This window comes from Ursus arctos, unplaced genomic scaffold (assembly GCF_023065955.2).
Source record: "Ursus arctos isolate Adak ecotype North America unplaced genomic scaffold, UrsArc2.0 scaffold_23, whole genome shotgun sequence".
Classification (NCBI taxonomy): Eukaryota; Metazoa; Chordata; class Mammalia; order Carnivora; family Ursidae; genus Ursus; species Ursus arctos.
In genome coordinates this window covers 32,412,788-32,425,456 of record NW_026622908.1, presented here as the reverse complement: position 1 = coordinate 32,425,456, position 12,669 = coordinate 32,412,788, and the positions used below count along the sequence as shown (strand labels likewise).

General features: G+C 40.6%; 1 protein-coding gene across 4 annotated transcripts in view; it reads left to right on the top strand.

Moving 5' to 3' along the window:
- FNBP4 (formin binding protein 4) overlaps positions 1-10,890 on the top strand; it is a 35,992-nt gene extending 25,102 nt beyond the window's left edge. For all 4 annotated transcript variants that reach the window (XM_026511903.4, XM_026511902.4, XM_048215778.2 and 1 more), the window contains exons 15-17: positions 1,059-1,399; positions 7,123-7,280; positions 9,831-10,890. In XM_026511903.4, the coding sequence (XP_026367688.1) occupies positions 1,059-1,399; positions 7,123-7,280; positions 9,831-9,921 (590 nt within the window). In that variant the 3' untranslated portion in view covers positions 9,922-10,890. The remainder of the gene's footprint in view (positions 1-1,058; positions 1,400-7,122; positions 7,281-9,830) is intronic.
- The last annotated feature ends 1,779 nt before the right edge of the window (positions 10,891-12,669 follow it).

The following is a 12,669-nucleotide window of genomic DNA, read 5'->3' as shown; positions in this document are numbered from 1 at the left end:
TGAGTTTGTTTGTTTGTTTGTTTGTTTGTTTATTTTTAAGATTTTATTTATTTGTCAGAGAGAGCACAAGCAGGGGGAGCAGCAGACAGAGGGAAAAGCAGGCTCCCAGCTGAGCAAGGAGCCTGATGTGGGACTCCATCCCAGGACCCTGGGATCATAACCTGAGCCAAAGGCAGATGCTTAACCAACTGAGCCACCCAGGCATCCAGGATCATGAGTTTAAACCCCACGTTGGGCGTGGAGCTTATTTTAAAGCAAAAGAAAAAAAAATTCCTTATTGATAAAGTATTCAGAAATATTTTGCTATCAGAAAATTTGGCCTATGTGTATATGTATATATTTAAAGATTTTATTTTTTTGAGAGAGAGAGCACAAGTGGGGGAGGGGCAGAGAAACAGACACCCTGCTGAGCAGGGAGCCTAATGTGAGACTCAATCCTAGGATCCTGGGATCATGACCTCAGCCAAAGGGAGATGCTTAACTGACTGAGCCACCCAGGTGCCCCTGTGGCTATATATTTTTTTAAAGATTTACATACTTAGCTTAGAGGGATGGGGGGGTGAGAGAAATTCTCGGGCAGACTCCCTGCTGAGCGTGTAGCCCCTCGCAGGGCTTGATCTCACCATCCAGAGATCATGATCTGAGTCAGATGTTTTTGTTTTTTGTTTTTGTTTGTTTGTTTTTAAGATTTTATTTATTTATTCGACAGAGATAGAGACAGCCAGCGAGAGAGGGAACACAAGCAGGGGGAGTGGGAGAGGAAGAAGCAGGCTCCTAGCGGAGAAGCCTGATGTGGGGCTCGATCCCATAAGGCCGGGATCACGCCCTGAGCCGAAGGCAGACGCTTAACCGCTGTGCCACCCAGGCGCCCCCATGATCTGAGTCAGACGTTTAACTGACTGAGCCACCCAGGTGCCCTGTGGCTGTATTTTTGAGCAAACGGTATACTGACATCATTTTGTAGGTGATCTAACCCCCAGTTCTCTTTTTATCTTTTCCTTGTTTTTGCTTTGTCACAATGTCCTTCTTATAGTTTCATTTTATGTTTTCTGTGTTAGGTCACCAGGCAGCAGGGATTGGACATCAGTCTGCAGGGATTGGACACCAGGCAATATCAGTTAGCCATCCAGCAACAGGAATGGGTCATCAAGCCAGAGGAATGAGCCTACAGTCAAATTACCTAGGACTTGCATCAGCTCCTGCAATTATGAGCTATGCCGAATGTTCTGTCCCAATGGCAGTGACCGCTCCCACACTGCAACCAGTTCAGGCCAGAGGCGCTGTGCCTACCACTGCCATTATTGAACCACCACCACCACCTCCTCCTCCTCCTCCTCCACCACCACCAGCTCCCAAAATGCCGCCACCCGAGAAGACCAAAAAAGGAAAGAAAGATAAGGTATAGTAAATCTGTCTAATTTTCTATTTAAAAAAATTTTAGGGCGCCTGGATGGCTCAGTCGGTTAAACATCTGCCTTCAGGTCATGATGCTCAATGGGCTGAGCCACCCAGGCGCCCCATGATTCATTTTTTTTTGTTTTTAAATCCATTCTGGCAGTATATGACTTTTAATTGGAGAGTTTCATTTATATCAGTAAATTACTAATTTATTATCAGTAATTACTAATATGGAAGGACTGAATGTTACCATTTTGTTACTTGTTTTCTCTATATTTTATAAAGCTTTTTTTGTCCTCATTTCTTCTCTTAATTTTGTGTTTAATTTTTTCAGTGACACATTTTGATTCCCTTGTCATTTTTTTTGCATACGTTCTGTTTATTTTTTTGTGGTTACCGTGGGTATTATATATAATGTGCTTAAAGTTATAATAACCTATCTTGAACTGATACACTCCAATGGAGACAAAAACTATACAGCTGCATCCCACTCCGTTATTGATGTTATAAATTACATCTTTATATATTATATACCCATTAACATAGATTTGTTAATTATTTTTATGCTTTTGTCTTTTAAATTCTGTAGAAGAATAAAAAATAGAGTTACAAACCAAAATCACAATCATGCTGGTTTTTATATTTGTCCATGTATTTTTACCAGAGAACTTTATATTTTTATATGACAAGTTACTTTCTAGCATCTTTCATTTCAACTTGAAGGACTCCACTCCTTTAAGCATTTCTTATAAGACAAGTCAAGCAGTAATGAACTCCCTCAGCTTTTGTTTACTTGGGAACATCTTGTTTTTTATCCTTATTATTGAAGGAAGGTGTTACCTGGTATAGAATCCTCAATCGACTTTTTTTTTTAACTTTAACTACTTAAATATATCATCCTACTGTCTTTTGGCCTACACCATTTCTGCCAGAAATCCTCTGATAATCTTTCTGAGGATTCCAGTCACTTTTACCCCCCTGCTTTGTAGATTCTCTTTGGCTTTTGACAAGTTATGTCACAGTGTAGTCTTTTGGGATTTATCCTTCATGGAGTTTGTTAGGCCTCTTGGCTGTGTCTATCCATGTCTTCTTTAAATTTAGGAAGTTTTTGGCTTTTTCTTTTCTTTTCTTTTCTTTTTTTTCTTTCTTTTTGAAATAGTCTCCCCATCCAGCATGGAGCCCAGTACAGGGCTTCAAACTCATGACCCTGAGATCAAGACCTGAGTTGATATCAAGAGTCAGATGCTTGAGCGACTGAGCCATCCAGCACCCTGTGGCTGTTCTTAAAATTAGCTCTGCCATTTTCTTTCCATCCTCCTGGTGCTCCCATAATGCATACATTGGTCCACTTATTGGTACTGTAAGTCACTTAGACTCTGTTCACTTTGCTTCATTCTTTTTCTTTTTTGCTCTGCAGACCCAATAATTTCAGATGACCTACCATGAATTTTATTGACCCTTTCTTCTGCATATCAGAGTCTGCTGTTGAGCTAATGAATTTTTCAGTTCACATTTTTCAACTTCAGAATCTCTGTCTGGTTTGGATTTTTTTATGTCTGTCTCTTTGTTGATAATCTCATCATATTCATGTATAATTTTCCTGATTTCCTTTAGTTCTTTGCCGGTGTTTTCCTTTAGCTCTTTGAGCACATTTAAGACAACTGTTTTAAAGTCTTTGGTATGTCTTAAGCATGTGTTTATGGTTGGTTTCTAGAGATTTTTTTTTTCCTTTGAATGGATGTGTTTCCCAGTTTCTCTGTGTGTTTTGTGATTTTTTTGTTGTTGTTGTTGAAAATCAGGCACTTGAGAAAACAACTCTCTCCCAGTCTTTGCGGGACCCAGGCTGTATTTGTGGAAAGACCTTCATTAATGGGCCCTGCATGAAGGCTCAAGATCTTTTCAGGCCTTTTCTGGGCATTTGTATTCCCTGGATTTGTGCTTTTCTTTTTTTCCCATTCCGCTGTATACACTTAATTTTAATTTTCCTGAGTCTCACACCTTTTTTCCTAGAAACCTTACATGCTGTATAGTATTCCTATCTCCATAATCTCCCGCTCCCAGGTATCCACATGACTACAGTTTCCCTATGGTTTTCACATGCCACGGTACCTGCCACTGCCTTTCATGGCTTTCAACCTGGGATCCAAAACATACTGCCATTCCTGCGTGAGCTCCAAGTTAGGCAGTATACAGAAACCAGTCGTTCAGGCAGCCACAGACAGGGTAGGACATTGCACACTTTTCCTTCCCTCCTGAAGGAGGGAACTGAGAATTGGCTGTTTCAGCCCAACCACATGGGAGAGGGTGGTGTAAGGGCAAGCAGACATGCCACAGAATTTCCTACTGTTTTGAGTGGGGCTGCTGCTGCTTCTTCTAATCCTTTTATTTTTTTTCCAAGATTTTACTCTTCCATAATCTCTACACCCAATGTGGGGCTCAAACTTACAACCCCGAGATCAGGAGTGGCATGCTGTACCTGCTGAGCCAGCCAGGCACCCCAAGTTGTGGCTTATTGATTGAATGTTCTCTTGGTTACTATAGATTTTCAGCTCATTTCCAGAGTTACCATAAAGCCATTTTAGTCAGTCTGTATTATTTTTACAATAATGTTTCTGTGAGGAAACGGCCTGGAGCTTCATATTCTGCCATCAGTCTGATGTCATGTCACACTCATGGGCACTTTTGAATGTCCTGATCACCCAAAGAAAATTTCTTATCAGCTTTTCTCTGTGTTCGCACTTTATCTCCTGCCTCAACTGTAATCTTTTGCCCTGGGGGTCAACAGGGCAAATTCATTTGCCTTACCATGGTTCAAGGAACCTTCTTGAATGGATTATGCATTCACACAAACTGGACAGTGGTTCCAGATTAAACCATTTGTCCAAGTTGGTACCGTGGTTTCAGAAATTATCTGGGGGGCACCTGGGTAGCGCAGTGGGGCACCTGGGTAGCGCAGTCGTTAAGTGTCTGCCTTGGGCTCAGGGCGTGATCCCGGCGTTACGGGATCGAGCCCCACATCAGGCTCCTCTGCTGGGAGCCTGCTTCTTCCTCTCCCACTCCCCCTGCTTGTGTTCCCTATCTGGCTGGCTGTCTCTCTGTCAAATAAATAAATAAAATCTTTAAAAAAAAAAAAATTATCTGGAAATGAAGTGAATATTATAGAAGTCAATAATATCAATTAAGACAATGTGTAAAGTAGATTAATGTCAAGCTCCATACTGAAGTACACACAGTTCTCCTGAGTCAAAATACTGTTTACCACCTCCATGTCTTTACTTTGTCCACCAGTCCCAATACTGTTTGTTCTTAACACAAGTAAGTGTTAGAACAACCAGTTCTCAGGGATCATTTCTCTTATGAAGCTTTCCTTAACACTCTTCCTCCAGCCCTCCAGAGATAATTGCTTCCTCCTGTTTTCATGCAGTTAAGTAATTTTTTAGCTGGTCATGCTTTTATGGTCTTATAAATAATAGTTTGGAAAATCCAGAATTCTAACTTGGTGTAATATATAATTTTTACATACTTGATATTAAAACAAATGATGGCCTATCTCCTTGTATGCAGGCCATTTTAAAAGAATATAAAATAGGGGCTCCGTGAGTGGCTCAGTCACATAAATGTCTGACTCTTTGTTTCGGCTCAGGTCATGATCCTCTGTCAATGAGAGATCGAGCCCCACATGGGGCTTCTCGCTTGTTGGAGTCTTCTTGGGATTCTCCTCTCCCTCTTCCCCTCCCCACTATGCATGTGTGCGCGTACTCTCAAATAAATAAATAAAATCTTAAAAAAAAAAAAAAATAGGGGCACCTGGGTGGCTCAGTTGGTTAAGGGTCCAACTCTTGATCTCAACTCCGGTCTTGATCTCAGGGTTATGAGTTCAAGCCCCACATGGAGCCCACTTTAAATATAATAATATAATAATAATAATAATATACTTAATGCCTCATGTTCAAGAATACTTGAAATGCATGTTTTCAGTCTTTTTGCTGAGGAGTTTTGTGTGCAGCTTACTAGAAAATAAACTAGAAAACAAGTCCTAACCATTCAATCTTTAGTCATCTGAGTGCAGTGTCTTCCCATGAAAACATGCTTAAGCAGCCAGTGCAACTCTATATCCATGGTTTTGAATGTGATTGGCAATAAATAACTTCTAAAACATGACTAAATTCCCCATGACTGGTCGGAATCAAATGTGATAAAAAATAATTTTTTTGTCACAAAACCCAATAGAAGTCAAAATGAAACCACAGTGACTCTACCCAGAGCTTCGTTTTTTCATCATGTTTCTAGTGTTCAGTGAAAGGTTATACCTCAATGAGCCCTCTGTGCACATGTGACCATTATTAGTTAATGTCACTTTTTACTCAGTTGGTTCACTGCTAAGCCAGAATGGGCTGTTTTGGAGCTTGCTGGAAGGGTGTGTATGCAGTGTGAGGCTGTACCACAGGTGGCGTGACAGACTGGAATGTGGGAAGGTGTGCGGAGCTAAAGGTGTAAGCACAACAGATGGGTACTAACCCGAACTCTGAATTACAGTCAAAATAGGGTATTGAGTTAGGGAGCTAAGTAACAGAAGAAAGACTAAAAATATGAAACTTATTTTCTCAGATTTTTGAAGACTTAAGAGATGTCTCTCAGGTGCAGGCAGGAAAAACAGGTTGGGCCCCCGTATGCCCAGTCCCACCTGAGCACAGCAGCAATTACTCACCTACCACTCACGCGCCTGCTTGTCGTGCTTAACGGCGTGTCACCTGGTCAGCTCTTCAAACACACAGCTCTGCTGCTCTTCAAAAGACAGGGGTAAAATATTTTTAACAGTGATTTGTCAGGCATTCTCCTTAGAAGCTTGGGATTCAGTGTGAATCCAACAAACCAGTCCTGTTTTTATGGAGATTCCCTTCTGGAGGGCTGGAGAAGAAGGGGAAATGGGGTTGGGCTAACAGATAGGCAAGTATGTGCACGTCTGGTGCTTTAAAATGCAGTGACAAAAAATAAGCAATGTTAGAGGACAGAAAGTGGTCTTTGGGAGGTGGGGCTGTTTCAGATGGGGTATGCTCAGGGAAGTCCTCTTTGCGAGAGTGCCATTGATCAGAGGCCTGAAGGTAGTGAGAGCAAACCATGTTGGACGTATATAATTCTACTTTTGCAAGTATCACCAGCATTTGTTTTGAAAGTACATATTTTTTATAGACAATTTAGAAAATGAAGTTGAGCCAAAAGAAAAATAAAATCTCCTCTTAGAATTAATCTTATTAATATTTTGATGTATCTCCTGCTTTTCTTATAGTTGTTGCCATTGACTGTGTTGCTCTTTCCAGAAAAGCTGGCCATTTATTTCTCAGCTCTATTTTTCACTTCATGTGAACAGGGCATCTATTTAAAATTTGCCAAAGGAAACACTGTAATTCTGAGCTAAGGGCAACAGTTTTGAATTCCATAGAATAATGAGGCTACAGGAAATTTTTCTGACCTGATTTAATAAAAATACACTTAAACTTTTTCGATTTTTTTTTAACAGTTTTTAGATTTTCAGCCAAGCATTAGGTTTATAGTTGGTAGAAATTTTTGGCAAGAACTTACAATGGTATTTATTTTCTGTGTTTCTGTCCTTTTGATTTTAAAGCCCCCTTATTCCTTGATCTAAAAAGAGATCGTGATCTTATGTGGCTCTCATTTCCATATTTTATGTATTATCTTCTTTCTGACCTTTAACCTTTGCTCTAGGCAAAGAAGAGTAAAACCAAAATGCCGTCTCTGGTAAAGAAGTGGCAGAGTATCCAGCGTGAGTTAGATGAAGAGGAGAACTCTAGTTCCAGTGAAGAGGACCGGGAATCAACTGCACAGAAGCGAATCGAAGAGTGGAAACAGCAGCAGCTGGTCAGGTAAAAGAGAGCCCACGGAGGAGTGGGTTGTGGTGGTGGTTTTAGAGCAGAAGTCATAGTCTTTGAATCACAGTCCTTAATTTTTGATATTTTTTACAAACTTATCTAAAAGTTTATAATTCACAGTAATGTTTATTTCCCTGTAAAAATTATGATTTACCCTTTTTCAAAATTAGAAATACCAGAGTTTTAACACTTATCCTACTAATTGTTCCTCTTAAGCAAAGGAGTGTCTTTAACTCTCGGCATACCAGGAAAAACAAATGTCCTTTTTACCATGTAGATCTAATAGACCCTTTTTATAACTTTAAAAAAAATTATTTTACAATAATTTACAGAAATTAAAAGGAGAGGGGCTGGCTCAGTCAGTGGAGAATGGGACTCTTGATTATGGGTTGTGAGTTCAAGCCCCACATTAATATACTTAATGCCTCAAGTTCAAGAATACTTAAAATGCATGTTGGGTTGCAGAGCTTACTTAAAAAAAGACTAAAAAAGAGAAGGGGAGAAGACTTCTTTAGAGATTTCGCTAAGAATTTAAACATAACTCAAATATTTTTCTTTATTTTCCTGGTTTTGAAGGTATGTAGAGTAAACTGAGCAACATTCTTTGAATGCAACTAATTGTTCAGTTGTCATGCGTAACCTGGAACATACTCATAGTAGTGCTACCATATTTCACATCCGTCTCGGATAGGTTCTAGCTTATCATTACTTCTGGTTCTTACACTTGCAACATTAATGAAAACATTTGGGTGAGAATCACCATCTTTTGTTTCATAATTCAAAACATTTTTATTTTTAGATACATAAACACCAATTGGAATGGTCATTGTAAGGAATTTTTTTGTTCCTAAAATGTCCGTTTCTCCAGTTATTACGTACCTGCTTTTAGCATTTGTCTACTTCGGAACCCTCTGAAATAAATTGTAGCATACAGCATCATAAAACCTGAAGATTCCTCTCACGTGTCATTTTAGGGAAAGGAGATAGTCCTGGTTCTCGTTACAAAATAATTGGGTGATGTTGTTCCTTTTTTTAAAGATTTTATTTATTTATTTATTTGACAAAGACAGAACAAGCAGGGGGAGTGGCAAGCAGAGAGAGAGGGAGAAGCAGCCTCCTGCTGAGCAAGGAGCCTGATGCAGGGCTCCATCCCAGGACCCTGGATTCATCACCTGGGCTGAAGGCATCTGCTTAACAAACGGAGCCACCCAGACACCCTGATGATGTCTCTTTTTAATGAGAATATTGTATTTTCTTTTTGTTCTTAGAAATATACTGTTCACTCATCAGTCTCAATTTGAGAAAATTCTTCTAGGATATGGTCCTCTTAATACCCATAGTCTGAAATTTTACTTACCCAATAAGTTTTACCATCAAAATTAGAATGTACAATGCCACTGTCTGTCTGCCTGCATTTATCTTCTGGCTTGTCTAATATTTGCGGGGTGGGGGCACCTGGCTGGTTCAGTCGCTAGAACATGCAACTCTTGATCTTGGGGTTGGGAGTTCACGCCCCACGTTGGGCATAGAGCTAACTTAAAAAATAGTAGTAATAATATTGGGGTGGGAGGGGACTATGAAGATGTTGCCTCCAGACTTTTTACTTCCTTGAAGGTTGTATGCTCTTTGGGACAACACAGTAAGAAAACTGAGGGGTGCTGTTAGTGACAATTTATTGCACTTTTGCCTCATCCTTGTATGTGATTCCATTATTCAGTTTTCTTATTATCTTTTTGTCTTTTTTTAGTATTGCTGGGAATTGAGTAATGATTAATTCCTATAATGATGAAATAGCAGACTATTTCAAGATGATGGGTAATCACAAAGATTCTGTAATTAGATTATTTCAGATTTATAAAAGGGTCCAGTGTATCCATTGTGGTTATCGTAAGATAGAGTCTGAGCTTCATCTATTTTGAAAATAATTGAATAAGCCATGAGGTATCAGTCCTCACAAATAGTTAGAACTGTTCAAAAGAGGGGCGCCTGGGTGGCTCAGTCGTTAAGCGTCTGCCTTCGGCTCAGGGCGTGATCCCGGCGTTCTGGGATGGAACCTGCTTCTTCCTCTCCCACTCCCCCCCGCTTGTGTTCCCTCTCTCGCTGGCTGTCTCTATCTCTGTCAAATAAATAAAATCTTTAAAAAAAAAAAAAAAAACTGTTCAAAAGAGAATTTCAAAAACAATAGATTCAGAGGTTCCTGACGCTAAGTTGAGAGTTAAAATATATCTTTCCTAAAAAATTGGAACTCTTCAGGGCCAAGATGAACTTTGACAAGAACTGTTGTATTCCTCAATGTGGCTTTAATGGTTACAGGAGATAGATAAAAATAAATATGCACTTACGTGTTCTTAAAACTGTAGAGTGTGTGTGTGTCTTTGGTTGATGCATCAGAATTAAAAAATTTGATGAGTATATTGGTACTTAGTTGAGAAGCTTTTGAAGCACATTCATGAACAAAGATCAGAGTTTCAGGGTCAGGTAATGGTTTTTGTGAACAGTTTCCTTTTTCTTCCCAGTGAAGTAATCTGTATGTTGTTTTCACAGTGGCATGGCAGAAAGGAATGCTAATTTTGAAGCCCTTCCTGAGGACTGGCGAGCAAGACTGAAGAGGAGGAAAATGGCTCCAAACACATAGTTTTGTGGGGGGAGGGGGATTGTTTTTTTATTACTGATTTTTTTCTTTTTTATGTTCAGTTCAGAGTCTTCACCAGTTTTACTGTTGTCAATAAACTATAAATGTTATGAGGGAGAGCATATGAATTTCCTGGGCAAGAGCATACATGTACAGAGTTTTCATACTTGTGAAATGTAATTTTTCTGTTTTGCTGAAGGGTGAGGTTGACCAAATGCTTTGATCTGGCTGCCTTTATTCTCACACTGGTAAACTCAGCGTATCGGGTACATTAACCTCATCGATCTGGAACATGTGATTCAGGAGTATGATTACCTCAGCAGAGGACTCACTGACGAAAAGTGAAGGATTTCCCGTCTCACAGAGGCTCATTTAGTTCCTAGTGTGGCTCTCTCTCATTAACTTCTACTCCAGAACAAGTGCAATTAAGAAGGCAGCTCTGTATTCTGTTTTGCTTAACTGGGATTGTCGGAATCTCTGACCTCTTAGCCTGCCACCCCTGAAGTGCTGAGGTGTATTGAGGTGTTTACCTTGTGCTGACAGATGGCCACACTCTTTAGAGAACTCTTTCTCACAAATTCTAGAACTGGTAGCTCCGTCATTTCACACACTAGTGGCGTATTCAAATTTCAATACAGGCAGCAGCAGGTGTTCATATCTTTAATTTTGAGAATTTCCCGCTCATGTATGTGGCAGTAAATGTAACAAGAGCCACTGTATGTATTAATGTGTCTCCGTTGTCTTACCTTGTTCCAAAATTCACCTCCCTTTTATGTGAATGTACTCTGCATAAGATTCCAGTATTTAAAAAGCAGTTTACTGTTCTGTACTTTCTCTTGTATCACAATCAGGTAAAAGTCACTTTAAACTGAAGAAACGGCAAATTGTGTTTTAAAGCTGTTTGTATTTCTCCAGTTTCTGGCCTTGTAAATTTGTATATAGGCTCTAATAAAGCTTTTTTTATACTTCTGATTGGTTATCCTTTTGCTCTGCTAAGGCTGTTATTTCATGATTGTGTAATCAAGACTTGTTTTAAGTCCAGTCTTGTTTTTTCTTATCAAATACATCATAAGGCATGTGTAGACGCTGAAGAACAGCTCTCAGGAAAAAGAGCAGCAGCAGGAGCTTGAGTCGGCGGGGGGGGGGGGGGGGGGGAGAGAGAGGCAGGCAGGTTTCTGGCACCGGAAGGTGCTATGACTTAAATTTTGGAGCTTGTACTCTATGATATTAGCTAAGGTTTGACCTAAAATTCTGCAAATGATGTAATGTGGTTTTGAAAATAGCTTTTTTCCCTAATTATAAAGGTAATCTCTACTTTGGTTACATTCATATAAAGCTAACCAAAGACAACAATAGTTTGAATTTTATTCAATCTGTATGCATGTAATTGAGAAGTTTTACCTACTCCATGTCATGGATTTTATTTACCATTATACAGGTGTTGGGGTGACATTTTGTATACAAACTTTTTCTTGTAATTTGCATAGAGCAAATTTGTAGAAATAAAAGCTACCAACTAGCAATTAAAGCTTTTGCTTTAACTGCCTAGCAGTTTTCTAGACTTGTAGGAATTGCTGCAGAGCACCAGTACCTTTGTCACTCTTTTCTTTTTTTCTTTTTTTAGAAAGCAGAGTGAGCGAGAGAGAACGTGAGTGGAGGGGGGAGAGGCAGTGGGAGAGGGAGAAGCAGGGCACTGCATGGTGCTCTATCCCAGGACCCTGGAAACATGACCTGAGCTGAAGGCAGACGCCTAACCAACTGAGCCACCCAGGTGCCCCTCTCTGTTACTATGTTAAAAGAATGGAGCACTTTGAAGTCTGACAACTTGATGGTCATAATGTGTGGTTTCAGTTTCTTTGTAATTTTTCACATCTAGCTATGGGGTGGTGAGATACAAGGTCAAAGGAGAGGGGAAACCGCTCCCTTTGAGCAACACCTGACAGTTAACCTAAAGCTAAGAAGTGGCAAAGAAGTGGGTTTTTTAAAAGATTTAATTTTTAAAAAAGATTTTATTTGTCAGCGATTGCAAGCAGGGGGAGTGGCAGGCAGAGGGAGAAGCAGGCTCCCTCCTAGCAAGGAGCCTGATTTGGGACTCAATCCCAGGACCCTGGGATCATGACCTGAGTCAAAGGCAGACGTCTAAGGACTGAGCCACCCAAGAGTCCCAAGATTTGTTTGTTTTATTTATTTTTAATTTTTTTAAAAGATTTTATTTATTTGACAGAGACAGCCAGCGAGAGAGGGAACCCAAGCAGGGAGAGTGGGAGAGGAAGAAGCAGGCTCCTAGCGGAGGAGCCTGATGTGGGAGTCGATTCCACAACGCTGGGATCACGCCCTGAGCCGAAGGCAGACGCTTAAGGACTGCGCCCCCCAGGCGCCCCCCAAGATTTGTTTATTTTAAAGCACGAAAGGGAGGGGCAGAGGGAGAGAAAATCCTAAACATACTCCTCAGGGAGCCGGAGCAAAGGCAGGGCTTAATCTCACGACCTTGAGATCACGACCTGAGCCCAAGCCAAGAATCGGATGCTTAAGGAAGTTTGGGATATTTCTGAGGACCACTAACTGGCATTGTATTTATCAATACGATTTCGGTGCCCCAGAAGCTGGCCTGCAGCATCGTATGAAAGGAAGAATGGATGTGAGAAGTTGGAGGCGGGCCGCACCGGCCGACATTTCCCAGGGACCCACCCATGCCCCGGAGGCGGGGCCTCGCTCCCCGGAAGCGTCCGGCCGCCCTGCCCTCCCGCTTCC